Raw genomic sequence first — 24,292 nt, forward strand, 5'->3', positions numbered from 1 at the left:
ATTCTAAGAACTTTTATTTTCTTCACAAAAATAAAAGCACAGTAATTCTGCTGAAAACAATGTTAGTCCTAGTTAGTTCTATTAAATCATATAAAAGTGCATCAAAACCAGACAGAAGTATTGTAAACATGGGTAAATATGGCATCAGTGACCCCGTGGAATTTCAAATTGCTCTTGCTTAGTGGAGACAGCGGGATGTCCATTGCATTGAGAGTGTCGGCGTAAATGATGTTTAGCCCAGTCCCGTCATCCACGAGGACCTTGCGTAGGCGAACTTCGTTGATAGCCGAATCGAGCATCAACGCTTGATCCCCGAGGTCGGTATGTGGGATGGATGATCTGATTGATTAGCCGTGACATGCATCTTGGTCCAATCCAGGTATTTAGTGAAAGTCGGCACTGCCATGTTGACCTCTTATGTATCACTTTCAGTCTTCTCTTGCTTTCGACATCGACAAAGATCATCAAGACTTTCTCGGTGTTGGGGGTCGCCCGACGCGTGTTTGCCCACTTGTCCATCTTCATCTTCGTCTTTATCCCAGGAGGGCACTTCCTGCAACTCTTGCTTGAGAAGTTGGTAGTCCCAAGAGGTATGCTTCAACAAAATCAGGTTGCCATCCTCATCCTTTTATGTGTCGATTTGATTGGGCTGGTCCAGAATGTCGCCCTTCAGGTTCCTCTTCCTCTTGGTGGCCCATTCCTTCTTCTGCTCTGCTTACCGTTGCCTTTGCCTTGCTCGGCCAGGACCACGACCCTGGCCTTGTTTGGCGACTTGGCCTTTCGTTTGTTGCCCAACTGATGGGCTTCGCTGATTCAGCCCTTGCCGCTTCTGAGTCGGTCTTGCTCTTTGCCATTAGCGTACCGACTGGCTATTTCCATAGCCCGGCTAAGAGTCCATATTTTCGACCGACCGAACTTCAAGATGACCTCACGGTACTTGAGACCCGCCTTGAAGGAACAAATGGCTTGATGCTCAGTAACATTTTCCGCTGTGTTGCGCAGAGTGGTCCAATGCTGGATGTACTCACAGAGAGTCTCATTCTTGTGTACGCAGTGCTGTAATTTAGTCAATCCACTCGGCCCTTTGTAAGTTCCCTCGAACGTCTTGACGAAGACTCGGGCCAAATCCTCCTAGTAAATGTAGTCCACAGGGAACTGATTGAGCCACACCCTTGCCAAGCCCTCCAACATGAGGGGCAGGTGCTTCAACACAACATAGTCATTGCCGCCGATGATCTGGATAGCCACTCGGTAATCCTATAACCAAGTCTCCGGCCTGGACTCGCCGTTGAACTTTCCAATCCCAGTTGTCAACCTGTAGTTGTATGAAATGTCGGCTGCCCGAATGTATGTGCTAGAGCACTCGAGGCCCGAGGCAACAGACGCACTCGGCTGATATTTTTTGGCTCGCGCTCTGTTGACCAGGTTCTGGGCAAGAATAACCTCGCGTTCATAGGTGGTTCCCAAACATCATCATCCTCATAATCCCTCCAATGACGGTCACCCGACGAATGGGTCGGGCTGCGCCTCCGATCGTCCTCGTACGGTCGCATGTCGTTGTAGGACTGTCTTTCATGAGCGACATCCCTCAGAGGGGGCATCTGAGTGCGGCGATGATGGTCACATCTTTGGTCTCCATACTGATCTCTCTATGAAGGAGAACGTCGAATCCTCCCGGGCGTAATTAGATTATGAGTTGATTGCACTATATCTTCTCGGATTGATTTGTTGTGAATGGCAATTCTAGGATTGAGACACTCCCGAATTCTGAGCTAGGGCCGTGTTCAGCAGTGCCTGGATCTTCCGAATGCCCTCTCCCTCCGCAAAACTAGATGGCTGGATCGAATAAGCGATTCGGGTTGTTGCAACCAACTTCTGCAATGGAGTGTGCATCACTTGATAATTTTGCGAGCTGTTGTTCGGAAACAATCATCTGCAATTCCGACTCGAGCTAGGGTGTTGCCAGGCTGCGCGGTCATCAAGTGACTTCAACAGCCGCTCGAATATTTCACTCTCAGTCAAGGTGGCCTGAAGCGAAGCCTCCAAGGTGTGGGAGTGAGCAAGGCCTGCTTGTTCCTTTGCCTGAGATCCTCCCGCTGCTCCCGAGTGAGATGCTGGGAGATGTACATGTCAGCGTCGACGTTGAAATTTTCGTCGTGGCCATCACCGTAATGCCTATGCAAGGGCACCTCATGGAACCTAGGAGTTCGACCCTCCGTGTTTGTCATCAATACTTTGTAGCGGGCTCGCTGCTCTCGCACTCGAACTCGTCGGTGGAGTCCTTGTGGAGGGAGGAGAACGGGTCGAGGGTGGGCTTGTCTGAGTTGAGCATTGCCACCTGCCCAGCCGTGACTTGAAGATCCATGGCATGCTTGATCCGGCGATGGAGCCATGAGCGCCCGGAGCGCTTGCGACGATGTCCAGTCGGAAGTAGAGGTGCCGCGCGGTATTGGACCGACGGCTGTCGGAGTAAAACTCCAAACGAAGATGCGAGGAAGTGCAGTGTGTCATGTACGGGCAACACCTCCATGTGCAACAAAGCCTCATGATGCCATGCCGAATCTTAAGTGATGAAGCTAAGGGAGCCGAATCAGATCTCTTTGCCGATGATCATGATGATGATGAAAAAAATCCCACTTGCATCGGAAATCGCTAGAGGCACTGTCCCACGATGGGCGCCAACTGTCGAGGCAACGATCCTGACAATGAGTACTAGGGGTATGAACAAGGGGCAAGGCCCATCTATAGTGCAAGCGTATCACTCGGATTTAGCGAGTTCAGACCCCTCTCGTAGAGGTAAAAAACCCACGTCTTGTGCACGGAAGCTTTTTTGTTTTCTCTCGGGGTGTGATTACAAGAGGGTGCTGAACCCTTATCACGGAACTTAGGGGTATCTTATATACGTCGAGCCCCATTAATGAGCCGTTTCAAGAGAGATGAAGGAGAGTAACTAGGGCAGTTACTAGTAACGGATGCCATTATTATTGTAGTTACACATAACGACGGTCCTAACTACACTTGATGTGCGGTACTAAGTCCCTCGAATGTTGAAGATCTCATGTCATCCTTACGTATTCTCTATCCGAGTAACAACGCTCGGCCGATTGGAGGGAACATGTCCGAGTGACTTGGTGGGTCCGAGTTGATTCCTTGACGTACACATTCGAATCCGCATGCCCATGTGTTGGGTGTTGCCGCTTCGGTGATGTTTAGAGGCGGGAGAAATGCTGCAGTTTCGTCGGTAGATTGTGTCCGCTTTGACCAAAGTCGGCCTCTTTGGGATGCTCTTGGGGGTGTCTAGCTGTTGGGCCGTAGCCCTAGCGTTTGTGGGTGGAGCGTGCATCTCAGGTGCGGGCGGGCAGCCATGGCCACACAGGTGGCTTGGTTGCGGGTGGTTGGTGGAGCTAGGGTCCGATGAAGGAGCATGCACGCCGGGGTACATCACTTGCCCAGTCTATGTACTGGCCAACGGTGGCGGCGTCCGTGGATGTCATATCCTTCCCGAAGGCTCCATCGCGGCGTCCCCGCTCCTTTGTCATACTCCGGGTGAAAACTTGATATGCGCGATCGGGTGGTGGCGGCTATCTGTGGTCACCCTTCTGGGAGGTACCACTCTGGAGTCGTGGCTTTGTAGTGCCCGTTTCACCTCTTGATTGTGGATTGTGATGATGAAGGTCTCCTTGGCTCCAAGCGGTCTTCTTCACATATCCGTAGTGTGCTTGGTAGTCGGTGGGGTGGTGTGTTGGTGCTCGGCACATATCTATCTTGGGTTGGGTGTGTGTTGTGTGCGGAAGTGGCGTGAATTTGTATTGTCTCTGGGTTGTAATGTGGTGATGGTTTATTTATAATATAAAACAGGAGAAACCCCTTTTCGCCACTAGGTTTGTATAAAGTCAAACTTTATATACTTTCAACAAGTTTGTATAAAAATGTATTAACATATACACCACCAAATCAATACTATTGAATTCATCATTATATATATATTTGCATCATATAAATTTTTATTGTAAATGTTCATTTTGTTTTCTACAAACTTGGTCAAATTTTATAAATTTTGACTTTAATCAAAGCTAACATGCGGAGTAACTATAACGGAGGGATCACATGATTGACTTATATGCTCTCGTACCAAGTTTCATGAAGAAGTGACATATATGGTATTCTGGGTAAAAATAGCAAAATCAAACCCATATTCAAAAACACTATTTGAAGGAATAGTAAGGTTGATTTTGTTTTCTGCACTATGAAATATCCCAGGTGTCATTATACTTTACAAAACTTTATAAATGAGTAGAATTAATGGTCCATGAACTTTGATACCCCAACTTTTCATTCCGATTTTTTCTACTATTTTTCAAAATACAATTCATATGGGCGTGTATGGAGCCATGTCCAGTGTTCACATGTGCATTTTTCGCTAGAAAGCTCAGCTACTTTATATTGCGTGAGACGAAACCGGCTTTATGTAAGATTGCCGTAGGTCAAAGCATCTCTTTTGGGTGAGCGCCGGGTCAGATCTCTATAGCAAGTAACCAGGACAATGATGCGTACGTAGAGTTGAATGCACCCGCCAGATTAGCGTACCTATGCATGATTTTAAGAAAGCATACATAGCTACCGCCATGTGTATGTTTTGTCACCTTTGTCAATCCCTACGCCACTTATTCTCTACTTCTATACTTCACTTCCGGCCTTAGAGTCGCACCCATTCATCCCATGAATCTCCCATAAGAATCCATGCATCCTAGACAAGCCTTTCTTTTTTCCAGAAGAAATAAGAGTTTTACTACATTATGATAGAGTTGCAATCAAGACATAAAAGTGCCTCAATACATGGAGTTTTCTATGTAGCCACACAACAACGCTACACACATTACGACTGTATAATCCTATTGTGTTCACATCTAAGCTTTTGTAGAATAAACTGCAGGTCTTCCATCAACGATTTAATCTCAACGAGTAGGTGCGTGTAAGCTGATCTAGCCAGCTTGCCGATGCCTTAGAAGAGTCCGACTGAACAGTAATGGGGCCTTGTGAGTGCTGAGAGGCCAACGCCGTACCCTGCATAAGTGCATGGATCTCTGCTTCAAACGCATCATTAGAATTGAATAAGGCCCTGTTCGGCTTTCCTCCGCTCCGCAACTCAGCTCCTGGAGCTGACGGAGCTGATGTTAAAATATACGGAGCGGGGAACGGGTGCTCCGCAAATCCTCTATTTTCACGGAGCAGGAGGATTTTCGAACAAATACTAAATATTGATAGGCTGCAAAGATCACACTTTCATCCCATCCTAAGCATGGAAGGACCCATGAACCGAAAGGGAGGCTCGATCTGCCGGCGCCGGCGGCCAAGGGTACCCAGGGGTCGGTGTGCTCACTATCGGCTTTGGGTATTCATGCTATAATACCTTGCCTGTATGAGCAATTTCATTAGCTGTCAAGGAATATAATACCCGGGGGTGAAATATCTTTGCCATGCACCAAGTCCAAGCGCAGCTGCCAAATACACGAGGGTAAGAGCATTTCCACCCCAACCCCAACCATGGCCGGTATTTCACGGGCCCGGGACGAAACTCAAACTCGGGACCCCTTACATAAACATCATCACAATAAAAATGTCAGATGCTTGAAAGTATCAATGGCGTCAATCGTTTTTTTAAGGAAGAACCCAAGGCGAAGACTGGAGTGACGTAGCCGACCGCGGCACCTAGGCGAAGCCCATGATGTTGCTTGCAGCGGATAGTCGCTTGTAGCGCTAGACTATAAAGTATCACGTTTGCATGGCTAAGACCTAACCAGTTCGCTTGATCTTTTTTATTAATTAGCTCCTTTCCTAATGAAAATGGATAATTGAAAACTTCGTAATTAGTTGTTGATGTTTGTAACTCCTACAATTCATTCTACTTCTGTAGTTTTATAGGCACAAATTAATCTATCTAATGTTTAAAAAGAGCCATTGACTAACCAAGCACAATAATCAAAATTAGATACAAATAGCAAGCTAACCTTTTTCCTTGCACCATCGCCGCTCATGCTTAATCATGTAGGTGCGACCAGCCGGCCGGTCGGCCATACGCAGTGCACGCGTGCAGCTCTGGATCATTACCCCTTCACACCTTTTATCGATCAACTGTTTGCAACTTAATCAGGCGCTTAGCATTGCGGCGATATTGATTGGCTGGCAATCGTGGAACATGCGTTAGTGCGTATGCTAGAAGGACATGGAGACCAGATCACCGGGGAAAGGAGTTGCGGACTCCATCGGCAGACTCGACGCCGACGCATCACGAGTTTGCGTCTCCACCTCGACTCGCGATCGCGGCGAGTAGATCAGGGAATATGCGACGGCGCCTACTGTCTAGGGCAACCAACTGCTGCTACCAGTCTATCTGGGCCCATGGGCTACCTGCCTACGCACCACATTTTGGGGCCCCCTGGATCTCGGGGGCCCGGGGTGGCCGCCCCCCTGCCCCCCCTCAGGGCCGGCCCTGACCCCAACAGGTCCTAGGACCCATTTTTTTTACCGCTGACGCCGAAAATCGACCTAGTCAGGGCCAAGGACATCGAATTTCGCTGGTTCGGCCCATTTTTTTGACCCAGCGCACAGGGGCACTTGGGGACTCCGGCGAAAAGAGAAGTGGGCGTGGGCCACCAATGTTGACCCGCGAGCGGTAGTACGACATTTCCCCTTTCGCCACCATCCCGATCCCGGCACCACCCACCTGCCCACAGCCACTGCTCTCTAATGCTAGAAAGTACCTTCCCCCAACAGAAAGAGAGGGTTTTGCTGCGACAGCCTCCATCCCGCTCCCGGCCGAGCTCTCCAAGAGTCGGACTACGCAGCCGGGGAAACGGGCGTGCCCACCCAGCATGCCCGCGAGGTGTTCGGCGATGGACTCCAACGACGAGGAGGCGTTTGTGGTTTTGATGAAGGAGGAAGCCGAGGCCGACACCGACGATGAAGAGCACCTCATGATCCTCGCCACTCTGGCCGGCCTTTTCGCAAACCGTGCGAAGCCACGGCAAGGTGGCTCGGCGCCGGACCACCGCAAGAGCAAGAAGAGGCATCGAATGGAGGACTATTGCTTGCTCTACGCCAACTACTTCGCTGGCACTGCACTGCACGGCGAGAAAGTATTTCGGCGCCATTGTCAGATGAGCCAGAAGCTCTTTCTCAAGATTGTGAATGCCATCCGGGAGTTCGTCAACTATTTCATTTGCAAGAACGATTGCACCAGCACAGTTGGATTCTCCTCACTCCAGAAGTGCATGACACCTATGAGGATGCTTGCATACAGAGCTCCCAATGATATACATGAAGACTATGGGTGCATGGCCGAGTCCACCACCATTGAGTGTTTGTACAAGTTTTGCAGGGCAGTGGTGGCAATGTTTGGACCACAATACTTGCGATCACCCAATGCTGAAGACGATTCTCAGATCCTAGCACATAATTCAACAAGAGGATCTCCTCAGATGCTTGGAACCATCGACTGCATGCACCGGGCATGGAAAAAATGTCCATTTGCTTGGCAGGGAATGTACAAAGCGCCAATGGAGCTTGAAGTGTGGTACTTGAGGAGGTGGTCACACAGGACCTTGGATTTGGTACTACTTCTTTGGTATGCGAGGAACTCACAATGACATCAATGTACTGCATTGCTCGAATGTCTTTGCCAAGCTTGCTCAAGGTCATGCTCCTGTGGTGAACTCCGAGGTCATTGGGTGCCACTACAATAAAGGATACTACCTAGTAGATGGCATCTATCCATATTTGTGAAGACTATCTCAAACCTTGAAGGACATCGAGCGGGCATTTGGTGTGCTCCAATCTTGATTTGTTGTTGTCCGGTATCCCGCTCTGACCTGGTCGAAATCTCATATGTGGGAGGTGATGAATTGCTATGTCATCTTGCACAATATGATCATTGAGAGTGAGAAGGAGGAGCTAGTGTTTGACATTGGACCATATTTTAGGCAGGGTCCTCTTGCAGCTATTGATCACCAAGTACTCACAGCATGGGTTGCCTTCCTCAATATGTGTCAGGAGATCCAAGACCCAGAGGTACATCAAGAACTACAACACGATCTGGTGGAGTCTATGGAGGCTCAAGGGCAACACCTAGTTCGATGTGTTTTAATGTGTATTCGAATTATGACCTTGCTTCACTGATCTGTATTGATTTCTATAAAGAACTATGTGATAAAAAATTAGTTTTTGTTGAATTTGTGCCGAAGTGTGTGGAATTTGGGCCGAATTTGCGCCAAATTTGAGGTTGAAATCGGCGGCTGAGGGCCGAGCTTGGGGCGACAGCTGGGAACCCCAGGCCCCCCACGTCAAAAATATCGTCGCTTAGCCCCTATGAGGCGCTATTTCAAGCCCCTGGGGATGTGACGCGCTCTAAGCATGATAAGCCTATCTTGTTCCGCATTAGTATCACCATGCCAACATGTTCAACAACTAATCCTTGCATGCACCTATCAGATGGAACAGATGGGATTTGGTCGAGTGCGTCCCTATTTCAGCCAGAGTGGCATCAGGAGGATGTGACGCGAAGCTTCGGTATATGTTGACATTATGGGACACGTCGGAATTTCAATCTCCATGGTGAAGACAATGGTGGAGAAAGTCATGATGGCTGAGGTTTGAGGCCTTGTAATGGTGGATCGAGTCTTCGTGACGATGATGACTTTGCTTGGTGATTCGTGACTCGTAGCAGCGGCATCGACAAGTGGGGGCGGCAACACAGGCGGAGTAAAGTTTTAGCTTTCATGGTAAAAACCCAAGGCCTAGTTTTAATTGGTTGTGCCTGGCAGTGATCTTGCTAAAGGCATTGGTTTGAGAGCGTAGATCTTCTCCACGGTGAAAACCTAACATCTATGATCGGGCGATGACGATGCTTGTGCAGTGTTTCCTTCTTGAAGGCATCGCTTTTGATGAGTTTGGACTTCGGATGTTGTCTAGGTGGTGGTTTGTGTTATAGTTCCAAGGAATTAATCATTATAGCGGGATTTTCTTTTTCTTCTTTCCTTTTTTAATTTCTTTTTGTTTTGTTGTCGTGTGCATCTGTAATATCTTTACGACGTTATATTGTTGTAAAAGATATGTGTAATTGGTATCTCTATGGTATTAATATTTTTTTTAAATTGGGTAAATCATGTAGTACTATTAAAATTGTTGACGTATCTACTTACCTAGGCGTTCAAATCTCGTAGTACTATAGTTAATTGCCTGTACTAGGGATCAGCCGGATGATGATTGCGTTTCTTCAACCGTCTCCCCAGCCATGCGACTGAACCCAGCGAGCGGTCTGAATTTTGCGTCGCATGGGTGCGTGAAAAACATGGGGTATTTTCAGTTATACAGAAAACTACTTTCACACACACGTCACTTTAACACACACGTACATACACAATGGAATCATCCAACAGGCAGCTCGGACTCCATTACTATACACAATGTTTCTACGCGGCCTTGCCAATGTCATGTGTCTCGGTTTGCAACAACAACGACCGGGTGTAACAGTGGCATGTATCTGAGCTTGCAGCAGAAATGGCCTCCCCATGAGGCGTTGCACGTAGACGTCGTGTTTGCCACAATGATGTTCGTCCCTTTGTAGAGTTGTGTGTCAAGGATTGTAACAACGACGAGGTGTTCGGCGTTACAGCACCGCGCATCCTGGCTTGCAACAGGGATAACCATCACTTGTCGCTTGGTCAGTCATCGCGCATGATCACAAGAATGCTTCTTGCGTTTAGTATATCCCATAAATTCCCCCGCCCGCTATCCCTCCCCCCTCAGGACATGCGGTTGTTCCTCGCAACGTGGCTCACAACATCGACAACGCTCCCGTAGCACGGATGACACGCTTGCAATATGGCCAACAATACCAGCTTTTAGCATGCCTCGGAGCATGGCGACACTCCCCGCACCACGGCAAAGGCCCTCACAAACATCACTTGCAGCACCAGCGACACTCATGTAGCTTGGTGGAACCCCATGTAGCATTTGCTTACGCCGTACGACGACCCTTGCATCATCATCTTGCACCCGTGACACTCTTGCAACACGGCGATACCCCACGTATTATCGAGTTGCGCCGCAACGACGACCCTCGCATCATTGCCATGCAGCACCGGTGAACCTCTTGCAACACTTTAGCGCCCACATCATCGCCTTCCAACACGGTGACGACGCTGATAACATCAGATTGCATCACATGCAACACTCCTGTAGCAAGGCGGCGCCCCATGTAGCATCAGCTTGATGCACAACGATGACCCTCACAACATCGTCATGCAGCATATCAACGACCCTCGCAACATCGACTTGCAGCATGGCGATGCCCCCACATAGCATTGGCTTTTAGCATGTCAACGACCATCGCAACATCGGCTTGCAGCACCAATGACACTACTTTAGCACAATGTCACCACATGTAGCATCGGCTTGCAGCACCGACGACACTCCTTTAGCACGACATCACCCCATGCAATGCTTTGGCTTGCAACATGGCGATGACCCTCACAATACCGATGGCACCCAACGCAACATCGTCTTGCAGCAAAGACGACGATCCTTGCTTGCAACACCGGCGACACTACTACGACACGTCATCGCCCCACCTAGCATCAACTTGGGGCACGACGATGCTCTCGCAGCACTGGTTTGCACGCCTTGCAAGACGGGAGGCCCTCGTAGCATGATAGTGTTTTGCGGCACCGACTAGCATTACGTCAGTCTACCCGTAGCGTGATGGATCTAAAGTGCTTTCAAGAAAGTATACAAAATTTGACCGCTAAATTACATTTTTATTTGTTCAGTTAATGGCAGTCACAATAGTGCAGTTTTTCAAGAAAGTATAAAAAAATAAACTGTTTTTTTAGTACTATCACGTGGAGTGTCCAAAGTTAAAACAGCCACGTACAAGTAATAGTGCGAACGCTGAAGCGTGCCTAGGAGAAATCAGGATGCATTGGACGGCCGAGAGCGCGGCTGACGCGGGCCTTAAAATCAGCCGGTTGATCCAAAATATTTTTCATAGTTAATTTGTGAGATGTACTAAGCAATGCAAGTCGGCAGTCGCTTTACGTCCAGGGTCGATCTCCCAGACGTACATATGTTGTCAATCACATGCATGCATCATGGGTTGCCGCAACAATGAGTCAATGACCATCTTTCTCAGCCTCGATCAGTCACCTCTTCCCGCGCATCCTATAAATTCCCATGCAACACAGCCATATATCTTACCAAACTCACATCGAGCTGCCCACATACATACTCGCCACACATACTGAACACACAGATCAGCGAATTAAGCTACCATAGGCAGGCCTCAGGTACGTACGTAGCAATGGCCAGGCCGGAGTCGTGCCTGGGAGCGGCCGCCATCGTGCTGGTGATGCTGTGCGCCGTCATGTCCTCTGCAGCCGCACAGCCGCGCCGCCCGCTGCCGCCGAACTCTCAGGTGATCCACCCTGGACGATTCGGCAAGAGGGCGCAGGTTGTCACCTGTGACAACAAGAAGGACAAGAAAAAACCCTGCATCGCCACCTGCGACAAGCGCTGTCCCAACGAGTGCCTCGTCCTCTGCTCCAGCTGCAAGACATACTGCTGTAAGCATACGTATACATCTCAATCTTTCCCAGTTTCAAGACATGCATGCCCTGCATTTTTAAGTGATGGAAGGTCGAGGACAATTACCTCTCGATCTATCTGAAGATGCACAAAGTTTAATTGATAGTACAATTGTAATGCTCTAGACCAGCAGTGACCTCCTTTTTGATGATACTAACAATGACAAAATATTCTTGAAGTGTGTGACTTCTATCCTGGGATGTCCTGCGGTGACCCCCGCTTCACCGGCGCCGATGGCAACAACTTCTACTTCCATGGCAAGAAGGACCAGGACTTCTGCGTGGTGTCTGACGCCGACCTCCATATCAACGCCCACTTCATCGGTAAACGCAACCCATCCATGAGTCGCGATTTCACATGGATCCAAGCCTTGGGCATCCGCTTCGCGGACCATCGCCTCTACTTGGGTGCCCAGAAGACCTCCAAGTGGAACAATGACATTGATCGTCTCGAGTTGGCCTTCAACGGAGCAACGATCGACATCTCTACCGACATTGGCGCACATTGGCAATCCACCGCCATGCCTGGCTTGACCGTCACAAGGACTTCCATGACCAATGGCGTGAGAGTCGAGCTTAAGGGTGTGTTCGATATCATGACTAAAGTGGTGCCCATCACGGAGGAGGACTCCCGCGCCCACAACTATGGTGTGACAGAGGATGACAGTCTTGCACATTTGGACATTGGGTTCAAGTTTTATGACCTCACAGACGATGTTCATGGAGTTCTGGGCCAAACCTACCGCTCTGACTACGTCAACAAGCTCAACGTGAGTTCTAGCATGCCGGTGATGGGTGGTGTAGCAAGATATGTCTCGTCTGACATCTTCGCCACCGACTGCAAGGTCTCTAGGTTCGGCCATAATGGTGCCATCTCCATGGTCACAACCAAAGCCAATTAAACCATTGCTCCACACAACATCGGTTAATGTAATCAGCCTTACTCATTGGCCAGAAATAATATGTGGGAGTTGTAACGTTTAACACTATTTTGAATAATAAATTACTGGCCTTCGGAGAAAAATGCAATTGAGCAAACTATAATGGACCTACGTTCCCTATTTGTGCGGTTTTATGTGCAAAAGTTTTATTTTTTTTCAATGTGTACCTCTATATGGAAAATTACTCACAAAAATTATCAAAACTGAAAGGGATGGCCCTTGCAGTTACACGTAGCTCCGCGGTGATATGGAAGGAGTACTAATTGGTAATTAATGATGAGTCATAAGAGCATGGTTAACAGTATAGCCTAGAGCCGGCTATATGGAGTTGTCATATTGTCAATTGTAGCCCATCTAATAGCCCGCTCATACAATAGTTAGTCATACTAGTATGCTATACAATTAATATATTGCCACTTCTTTTTCTTACAAAGATTGTTGGGGCTCGTGCTACAGCCGAATGTAAGCTTGTAGCCCACTTCTTTTCTCTTTTCTCTTCTCTCTACTTCAAGTGGGCACAAATCTGATGTGACATCTTTTATAGCCCGTCAATATTATTCTACTCTAGTTGCTCTAAGTTGAGAATATTAAAACTGACTAGTGCAAGTGTGCAAGTGCGTGCAAAGTCTCATAAACGCCCCCTCACTTTGCTTATAATTTGCGGGGGAAAAGAGTGTCTACACTGGTCGACGGATCGACACAAACCCACGTTGAAAGTTGAATGACACAACACGTCCGGACCGCGTGATCCAGACAGATGGGGACAATTTAAGGGTTCCCTTTGGAGATGCATCAAAATATGCCTAAGACAGTGGGGGAGCTAGACATGATATTAAAGGGAAGGAGCTACATTGTCGGGCGGGGGTCAATTGACCCTGATGACCTCGGCCCAAAACCCTTTACATACATGTAGCCCAGTAAGAGAAAAAACATTTTGAAAAAAAAATGACCTCGGTCCAGCAGCAATAAGCCGGAAAATCCTTTATAAGGCACGCTGCGTCAAAATGTCGAGGTTTCTCACAAGATTCACTACCGAGTGACACGATATGGGCCAACCCGTTAATGGTTGCTATGATCCCGGTTTTGGGAACCTTTAGCATTTTTTCGGCTTTGGAAACTTCTAGAAGGTTCTTGAACCAGATTTTTTTCTGTTATGTTTCTCTTTTCTTTTTTCTTTGTTCTCTCTTATTCCTATTCTGCTTATTTCCTTTCCTTTTTTCTTTTTTGGTTCTTTTTTCTTTCCTTTTTTTTTCTTTTCATTTTAATTTTTCTTTCTCAAATTTATTTTCTTTTTTAAAAAAACTTTGCATTTTTATTCATTTCTAAAGAAAATGCGTCGGATTTCAAATTTTGTTCATAAATTCCGGAAAAATAGAATTTCAAAATTTACTCACTTTGTTTCAGAAAATGTTCGGTAATTCAAAAAAAAGGTTAAAATACTTGTTTTCAAAAAACATATTTGCATTTTAATAAGATTGTACATTTCTAAAGAATGTTTGTTCACAAATTTTCAAAATATTCATGTTTTAAATTTTTGTTTAGAAGTTTCCAATTATGTTCATGTTTCCAACTTTTGTTTTGGAATTCAAGAAATTGTTCCCCTTTCAAAAATATTGGTCGTTATTTGAAAACAAATGGTCCTTTTTCTTGAAAACGTTTCTGGTTTTAAAAAATTAGTTCAAAAATTTAAAAGTTGTTCATAGGTACCTGAACTTGTTCCAATTTTGTTCACCAGTTCTAAAATGTTGATGATTTGAAAATGTTCGGGAATTTTAAAAAATGTTCCCACTTTAATAATGTTTGAAAATGTTAACAAAATTCAAAGAAACTCATATTCCCGAATTGTTACATGAAATTGTTTGCAAATTTCAATTTTTTTCTTATTTCCAAATGTTGTTTGTGATTTTCAAATATTTGTTTGGAATTTTATTTAAAAATTATTAGAAACTTCAACAAAATTTCATGTTTTACAAAATTGTTCTGGGTTTCAAAATTTGTTACCATATTTGTTTTCGCAAATTAGAAAAAGTTCGCTTTTTCTTAATTTTTTTTGGGAATTTTGAAAAATGTTCTGAAAGTTTTAATGAAGTTTGCATTTTAAGAATTATTCCAAATTCCAAAAGGTGTACCCTTCTAAGTCTTTTTGATAATAACACTGAGTAGTTGGACTGGCGAGCAAGGTGAATGCACAAACACAAGATCTATAGTCTGAATCCCCACTCATGTGCCCACTTTTTTTTCCGTCTTTTCCTTCCGACCTTTAGCTCTGGTTCGTCCCAATGGCCTGATCCAGTCGTCGCGCCCTGTGCGAAGCGACATATATTTGCCGCAGAACGCGGTAAATAGGAGCTCTCCGATAAGCCCACAAACCACTACCTGTACATGCCCAAAAAGCAGAAACACATAGGCCCAGTGCCCACCACCGATCCATACAGAGACCGGACCCAATAGATCCAGTGCCCACCACCGATATGTGATCGCTGTTTTTTTTTTTTTTTTTAGTTGATTGATCGCGAGGCTGATTGCAGTCGCATATCGCTCTATATATTTTCTAACACACACACACACACAAAGATCGTTCTATGATCTCATATCCCTCAACTCGTGTGACCAGTTCGTATGAACCGCCAGACCACCATCCCCCCCCCCCCCCCCCCCCCCTCCCCACACACACACACACAATCTCTAATCCTCTCCATCTGGTCCGCAGATCCAATTTGTAAGTGACTGTAAAGTTGATCTATTCATCTTATTTATCTCAAGGAGCGAGATTTAACGTCCTAAACTCCTATTCTCCTATTATCTTAGGGTTTGCTTGGTGTGTGGATTTTTCTTACAATTACTTGAAGGTCTAGGTGGGTAATCACGTTGATTACTCAATCTAGATTAGGACTCCAGTGACACTCCAATCACAACGTCATGTAAGCTAGCAAAATAAAGAGGTGCGTGCTTTTGTATACGGAGTTTATTTTGTTATGATATATTGGCAACTATGTGAGGTTACAAAAAAATATTGTAGAGATGTTAGTTAATAAAAATTACACATATTTAGTTGTATATTATTGTTACTTTGTTTTGTAGGACACATTAGTTTTACTTGTATTTTAGGCTATATTTTTTCTAATCTAAACACCCCTTAAATAAACTTCACGTTTTTAATCAAGGCTGGGCGGGCAATGGCCCCTGCAGTTCATAACGTAGCTCGGCCTTATGCTAAGAGCAACTTAACTGTTAGTTGCTGATTGTCTAGCTAGATATTCATTCGATAGCTGATCGTCTGGATTATGGGAGAATTCTACCCTTTATTTTATTTTTATTTTTCTTATAAATGATATGACCATTCTATAAGAAATAAAGACTTTTACCCATAAAAAAAGAGCAACTTAATTGTTGCCTTTTCGAACAGATAAATTTTTAGGCAAATCTGCTTACGCAGGCGTTCAATCTTTTGGTTGGGCCGATGCTAAGCGATGCCGTCGCTTTGCGTCCAAAATTGATCTCTGAGACGTACATAAGTTGTCAATCACATGGATGCATCACGGGTTGCGCGCAACAATGAGTGAATGACCAGCTTTCTGTGCTTCGTTAAGAGCAAGTACAATAAGGTACAGTCAGCAGGCTGTAAGGATTAAAATACTATATTTTTACTGAGTTGGATGAGAGAGAAGAGGAGAGAGAAAGAAAGCGGGCTCTTCATGAAGAGCCAGCTCTAGCACGTGCTCCTAGGCGTTTTATGAGAATGAAAGGTGAGCCATATATGATAAAAATAGTACTCTTTTATAGCTAACTATTGTACAAGCTAGCTATAAGATGGGCTATAAGACTTCTTATAGCCAGGAGTTGGCTATACTATTAACCATGCTCTAAGTCGCTTCCTCCCGCGCATCCTATAAATTCTCATGCAAAGCAGCCATACATCTTATCTTATAAACTCACAGTGAGCTCCCCACCACTACTAGAAAAACCTTATAGGTAGGAGCCTATTAGTAGCGCTGGAAAGTAGAAAGCGTTGCTGCTACGTAGCAATAGTGCTAGACTCAATGCAACGCTATTACTAATGTCCTTAGCAGTAGCGATGGCCTTATATTCTGCGCTACTGATAAACAGGGACTAACAAGGCCACCCGATGTAGCTATAGTAGCAGCGCCGTTCGTAATCCTGCGCTACTGCTAAGATCAATAGGAGTAGCGTTGCGTGGCATCCAGCGCTACTGCTAAAAGGGGCCCAACGAGGTAACCGTCAATAGCTGTAGTAGCAGCGCCGGCATGATAAAAGCGCTACTGCTAAGTACAATAGCAGTAGCGCTCCTTAGGAACAACCGCTACTGCTATGTTGAGTTAACACACCACGCCGTGCCTAAATATTTCCTAACTCTCCCCCACTCCCCCACCCCCTCTCCTCGATCTCAAGCCGTCGCCGCCTCCCTCGTTGTCGTCGTCGTCGTCGTTGTCGCCGCCTCCCTCGCCGTCGTCGTCGCCGCCTCCCTCGACGTCACCACCGCCCCCTCCCCTCCCGCTCTGGTAAGCCCCCTTCCCCTCCCGCTCCGGTAAGCCCCCTCCCCATCCCGCTCCGGTAAGCCCCACACCCCCCCCTCAAGGCGTCGCCGCCCCCTCCCCTCCCGCTCTAGGCACCCCAAGGTTGTTGCCATTTTGATTTTAGGGCCATCGGTTCAAGATGCATGTTAATAAGAAAATCAAGATATGTTTGTTAAAGATCTTTTGATGAGCTAACTAGAAAGAAGGAAAAAAAATAATATGGTTCACACTTGAATATTATGTAAAGAATGTGAAATAAATCAATCATGTTTGTAAATTTCATGTAAGTAGGCACATTAGGTTTGAATTAGATAACCAATGGTTTCAAACAACTTATTTAAACTTTGGAGAGGAAAAAGGACACATACATATTTCACCAACCTACAAATATCATCCTTTTGTCGGTGTTAATGCATAAAACAATAGTGAGTTTCACACTTTTGCTTGCTAAGTTTTGCCGGAATGTCCGAGTGGCCTATGTTTTGCCCGAATGTCCGAGTGGCCTATGTTTTGCCCGAATGTTGATTCATTTCCGTTCAGGTAAATTTCAGGCGCTCCATATGTCCACTATTTAGCAAAGGTCATGCCGAAAATTTCCATGAATTTCGTCTTGACTAGTGCTAGAAACTAGGACATATGAAGTGCTTGGGAATTGCCGGAAAGGGTAATGAATCAACATTCCAACCAAATATGGGTCCATTTTTATTATTCATGCTTATGTTTATAATTAGATGTTCAATTCTTTCGATATAGTGTCACGGTTGTTGTTTACACATTTACCACATTAAAACCGGAAATGTGTGACGATGAATATTGGGAGTGTGAATATTGCGGCGACTGTCGAGGTATGTGTGACACGCCTCATGTGACACCCTCGGTTTAATCATACACTAATCATACACGCAAATGCGTACGATCAAACTCAAGGACTCACGGGAAGATATCACAACACAACTCTAGACACAAATAAAACAATATCAGCTTCATATTACAAGCCAGGGGCCTCGAGGGCTAGAATACGGAAGCTCGATAAACACACGAGTCAGCGGAAGCAACAATATCTGAATACAGACATAAAACATGGGGTGCCTTAGAGAAGGCTAGCACAAAATATACAACGATCGAACGAGGCGAGGCCTCCTGCCTGGGAACCTCCTAACTACTCCTGGTCATCAGCGGCCTCCACGTAGTAGTAGGCACCGCCGGGGTAGCAGTCGTCGTCGGCGGAGACCTCCATCTCCTGGGCTCCATCATCTAGTCGCAGCACGGATCAAGGGGACAAAGGGGGATCAAAGCAGCGGTGAGTACTCATCCAAAGTACTCGCAAGTCTTACATCAGAACTATTCTAAGTATGCATCAGTATCAAAGAAGGGGGTGGTTATATGTGGACTCACTGCAGCAATGCGACAACAGAGGGAGAAGGCCTAGTCCTATCGAATACTAGCATCTTCAGGGTCTTGCAGCACTAGACGAGAAAAGAGCAAGGTAACACATTTAATAGTCATATTGTTGCAGCAAAATTAAAGTGAGGTCACGCCGAGAGATCCTCCCTCGACTCCCTGCGAGGAAGCGATCCCGGGACAACTAAAATCCAGTTAAGTAACAATTGTAGTTGTATAAGATCACGGCACACCTCCAAGTCGTCCTGTAACCGTGGACACGGCTATTCGAATAGTTAATTTTCATCCCTGCAGGGGTGCACCACATGTCCCGACGCGCTCGATAACACTCTGGCCGAACACACTTTTCTAGATCCTGCCCTGCCTCGGAATATCGACACGTCGCAGCCCCACCTAAGACTCAACAGAGAGGCCAGCCCGCCGGTCTAAATCCTAAGCACAAAGGGTTCATGGGCCCAGTTCCCCTTCGCGCTCCTACATGATGCGTGGGTGGCCGACGTCAGTCCTAGCATCCCTTAATCACAAGCGCGATGCATCTCGGGACCACTCGGGCGCGCGCCGCTACGATTGCTGACATATGAAAAGCTTCGGCTGATACCGCAACGCCGAGTACCCATAATTCTTCCCACGCAGGCGGTTAGTGCGAAAAGGTCTCCGACCAACCCAGATCAAATACCCAAATCCATTAACATTTTAATTAGGCCATCGACACAATCTCGCGGGAATCCACCCGTCTTAACAACTAATCACAAATGATCCCAGTAACATGGTCGAGTAACTGTGTGGTTGTAACATCGGGGGGAATCCGAGGTATCACCCTCGTTGGATTCCGAACGATGCATCCGTCAAGGTGGGCTTAGAGGAATCACCCTCGGGGGTCCCACACTTGAGGGGTTGCATGACAGAGGCATCGTCGGGAATGGTGAAAGAGTAATCATCCTCGATAACCAGGACCGACTAGCTATACTACAAAGATATCATCAGGAGTACTTAGCGAGGTGTCACCCTCGGTACCCGATAGTATCTCTGTAGCGTCGTACAACTAAGGGGGGGTGTATGTGACATGTCGGGTCTGGCTCGTCGATCAGGGATCGAGATTTGAAAACAAGCGGGGCAACTGGACTACATGGTCAGAGGGGATGACTGCTCCACCTATACTAAGCAGATTAAAAGTACAGGAGTGAAAGTAGCAGTTCATCAAAAACAGGCTATGCATCAAATATAGGAGCTAACAACAACAGTAGCAAAATACTAATGCAAGCAGTAGGGAGAAAGACATAGGAGATATAGGAATGATCAAGGGGGATTTGCTTGCCTTGCTGCTTTGCAGCAAAGGACTGATCGGCAGGGTCGTAGATGTACCCGACAGCAGCGTCAATCTCGGGGTCTACCGGTAAGAAGAGGGGGAAGAAACAATAAATAATAGCAACGGTGCAACACAATGCATGACATGGCAAGATGCACACTAGACATGAGCTAACGCAGCAACATCCGTCATAGACGGGTCGGATGAATATCTCACGATATTTTTCGGGTCTCGGGCTACTACCAGTCAGATGGAAAATGATGGAAAAGTTCCATATTTGCTATGCTAGAGACGTGTGACACACGAATGGACCGTGTATCCGGGTTCGTCTCGTTCTGCTGATCAACTTTCATGTTGAAAGTATTTTAAGCTGACTTACGGATTATTTTATATTAAATTTTAAAGTTTTATTCAATAATTAGGAATAAAAAACAGATTTAAATAATTTAATTAAAAGCTATTATGACATCAGCATGATGTCATGCTGACATCGACAGTTGACTCGTCAACTCACCAGTGGGTCGTGAGCGTCATAGACACAAGTTTTTAATTAAGATTAAATAATAATTAATCAGATTAATTTAGTGGGGGACCCACGTGTCATACTGTGATTATCCTAATTACCTAAAATAATTAATTAACTAATATATCTATTTATTTATTTAATAAAAACATATTTTTATTTTTATATTTTCATTTTCATTTTTCTTAAAAGAGGGTGTGGGGCCTCCGTGTCATAGATAGGAGGGTGGGTTGGCCCACCGGTAAGTGGCTTAGGCCACATACCCGTATTTACCCATATAAAACATAATGTATTTCTCCACATACCTACATAAATAAATACATACATACATACGTCTTTTTATTTATTTTTCTTCTCTTTTCTCATCTCATCTCATCTCCTAACTCTCTCCATTCACAAAAGAAACTCTCTTGCAACATAGAATAAGAAGCATCTCCATCAACACCTACGCGAGCACCACGTCGTCGGAACGGAGCGTCGTTTGCCGGAACGGAACTGGGACGGCGCGAGGAAGGAGACGGTGGGAGGAGCCCGAAAAGGGGCTCACCGACGTTGACGAGAGGGCCCGGTGAAGCCGGAGTTCTGGGGAGGCGGAGGAGACGGCGAGGCGGTGACGGTGGCGCGACTCCGGTGAGGTCGTTGACGAGGAGGGACGGCCGATGAAGGTCGCCGGAGGGACCGGCCGGATCCGGTCCGGAGGAGGGTCGGCGCCCGGATGGGGCCGCCGGGGGAGCTCCGGTCGGCGCGGGGCGGTGCTTGGTCGGGGAGGTGCTTGGCCGGCGCGTGGGGGGGGGGAGATGGGCGACTCGGTGGGGTGGGTGGACCCGGGGGCCGCCGACGGGAGGGACCCAACGCGAGGAGGCATCCTCGATGGGAAGGGACCGAGGGAAGGGGGATCTGGGGCGAGGGGCTGTCGGTGGGAGGGTGAGGCCGAGAGGGGAGAGAGTGTCTCGCGGGGTTGGTGGGTTACGGTAGGTGGGTGGAGTCTCTCGGTCTCGGGGGAAGTGGGGTTGGTTGGTTGGGCCAGGGGCTATTTTTTTTCCTTTTTTTGATTATTTATTTTTATTCACAATATTCTTTTACAATTTATTATATATATTTTTAATACTTTCTTTTCTTTATTATTATTACATAGGACTTTTAATATTATTTAAAATGTCCGATTCACTTTTATAACTTATTAGGGAATTTCAATAACTCTCCCGACATTTTTACTTAACATCAAAAAACGTTTCTCGTTCGACTTTATTTTTAAATTTCGAACTCGACTTGGTTTTCGACTAACACGAGATCAACGATAGAAATTTATGATGACGTGGCTTTATTAGCATGGGATTACTGTCGCTTGACTACAAGGGTTGCTGTAGCACAAATCCGGGGATGTCACAATTCCCCCCCCCCCACTAACAAGAATTCTCGTCCCGAGAATTAAGAGGTAGAAAGAAAGAGCTCGAGGTATTCATCACGAAGATGATCCTCGCGTTCCCAAGTGGCATCATCTTCAGAATGAATTGACCACTGCACTTTAAGGAACTTGGTGACTTTGCGACGAGTCTGATGTTCAGCCTGGTCGAGAATGTGGACCGGATGCTCTTTATAAGAGATGTCTTGTTGCAGCTTAAGCATATCATGATCCACTGCTCGAATACGATTTTTTTTGAAGCAGCGTCAGAGGTAGGACACATGGAAGACATCGTGAACCTGAGAAAGGTTCGTCGGCAGTTCCAATTGATAAGCCACTTTCCACGCTTTTCGAGAACAGTGAAAGGATCAATATAGCAAGGAGCTAACTTGCCCTTGATCACAAAACGGGGTGCACCTCTCATCAGTGTGACGCGAAGATAGGCCCTTTTGCCAGGTTGATAGACCACCTTGATGATGACGGTCATACTGACTTTTCTGACGAGACTAAGCAGCCTTCAGATTCTCCAGAACAACACGGATTTGATCTTCAACATGTTGGATAAATATCCGGACCGAAGAGTGATCGTTCCATTGAACGGTGGCTTGAGAATTTCATACGAAGCCAAGTGTAAGGGATACCTTGGAGTCAAAGATGTACAGGAGAGTCAGGTTTCAATCCTGTGGAACTTTGGGTTATGGGTCCACCATGTGGGCCGAGAGTAGGCAGAGTGGTGACATATTATACGGTCTTGGTAGCAAGACATGGCAGAGGTAGCCTGTCAGTTATCTTGGCAACAACGTCGGTACCAAGGGCGGGGAACGAATAGAACCATTTTCCTACTCGATGAAACGAGGCGGACCAATAGGCAAAGTTCTCGTCCACCGGCGGCTACCGGAATGTTATCCACAATAGTAACAGGGTCTAACTGACAGATTTGTATACCGAGAATTTTACCTAAGCAGGGAATTAACACTGCTTAGATAGGTAATGCCACAAGAAATGTCAAACAGACCAATAGGAAGGAAAATGTGTCCACACTTACAAGTATTAAAGTATACCATTCCCGAGGAAAACATAGAGTATGGTATACCTGATAGGTCATCAAGTACATAACCATTTAGACAAAGAGGCAAGAAGAATCAAGATGCTTACCCATAACATGCGGTTTGGATATTTGTCCAGTAACAATTTAGCATTACGCTTCCAATGTTCCTGTTGAAATTTGAAGTACGCATCCGTGCTTCAGGGTAGCATCGCATGGTCATCAGATAAGGGCCGAACCAATAGGCACACAAAGAGGATCCATGAGGAACAACTTATGAAATAAGTCATATAGTTTCTGAATGAAAGGATGGCGAATCTTTCATATGGAAGAATTTATAACAATAGGTCCTTCGGCCTGGTGTGCTAGACAAGACATCACCGTACCATATTACATAAGACGAAAGTTATAAATATTGTAAATTGTTCCAAACATCATATCTGCCTGAGATTTAGATCTGATTGGTGTCAGGACACCTCAGGCTCAAGATACCTGAGAAGAAAAGATGATGATGCAGGAGTCTCAGGATATGAACTACACAAGCAATTCTTGAATCATGAGTTCGATTGTAAGACATATGAACACAATGTCAAGACATTCGTGCCCATAAAGAAGTCTTACGTCAAAATGCAACTGAGTTCTGATTTGAGAACCACCATCGAGGATATCAAGGCCCTTGTGCAAGCTTCGATTAGTTCTTATGAAGGGACTTCGTTTCCCATGATCAAACCAGTCAGTGGCTTGGGGTGTTAACATAAGTTATATGAAGTGAAGATAACAAATCTTCAAAACATATAACACTTCGCACGTGCGTGAATGATTTGGTATTTCCCGAGAGGAAGCGAAACAAAACTTTCACATATTCACGGCGGAAAAAGTGCACGTGAACTTTTGGAAAATCCACTTCCTTTAGCAAACATATCCTTCATGAGTTAGGCTCAAAGATAGTGCTTTCAAAAGCTTCATCATGAACCATGGAGAACTTGAGGGTGCGGCCGACGGGCTCAGCAACAATCCCTCAGGATTTTGACAGGGATGAACTTCCTAAATTATAATATCATGGAGATAGCATTTGTCAAAACAAAAATTAAACATTGGTCGAAGGGTGCACTCAGAAATACGAATTGAGTAGCACAACCAATGCTAAAATGATGAGTCAACACCCAACACACCAAGGAGGAAACAATCAGTTATTAACCTCAAGGCGATAGGGTTGACAGAAGTATTGGAATCACACATCAGAGTTCACTTGTCGGTATACCGGTTAGAAACAACTCGGGACCAAGAAATCAATGGTTATGGCGAGAGGTATCACTATATTAAGAATTTTTAAGACGCGTGCAATTTTCATGACATTCTTGACATACCAGATAGTAAATACTCCCAGGTAGAAGATAACATAAGCTGAATTTAGCAAGGAACTCAAAGGACAACACAAAACATGATCAAGCTTGTGCTAGAGGGAAGGCAAACAAGGATGTCGATGATAATACAAATCAT

General features: G+C 45.9%; 1 protein-coding gene across 1 annotated transcript; it reads left to right on the forward strand.

Annotated features, from left to right (window-relative positions):
• Positions 1 to 11,265: 11,265 nt before the first annotated feature.
• LOC123447307 lies at positions 11,266 to 12,691 on the forward strand. The gene is made up of 2 exons (XM_045123898.1): positions 11,266 to 11,618; positions 11,820 to 12,691. The coding sequence occupies exons 1-2, from the start codon at positions 11,357 to 11,359 to the stop codon at positions 12,539 to 12,541; spliced, it is 984 nt and encodes a 327-aa protein (XP_044979833.1). The 5' UTR covers positions 11,266 to 11,356; the 3' UTR covers positions 12,542 to 12,691.
• Positions 12,692 to 24,292: the final 11,601 nt, after the last annotated feature.

Source organism: Hordeum vulgare, chromosome 4H (assembly GCF_904849725.1).
Source record: "Hordeum vulgare subsp. vulgare chromosome 4H, MorexV3_pseudomolecules_assembly, whole genome shotgun sequence".
In the NCBI taxonomy this organism is placed as follows: Eukaryota; Viridiplantae; Streptophyta; class Magnoliopsida; order Poales; family Poaceae; genus Hordeum; species Hordeum vulgare.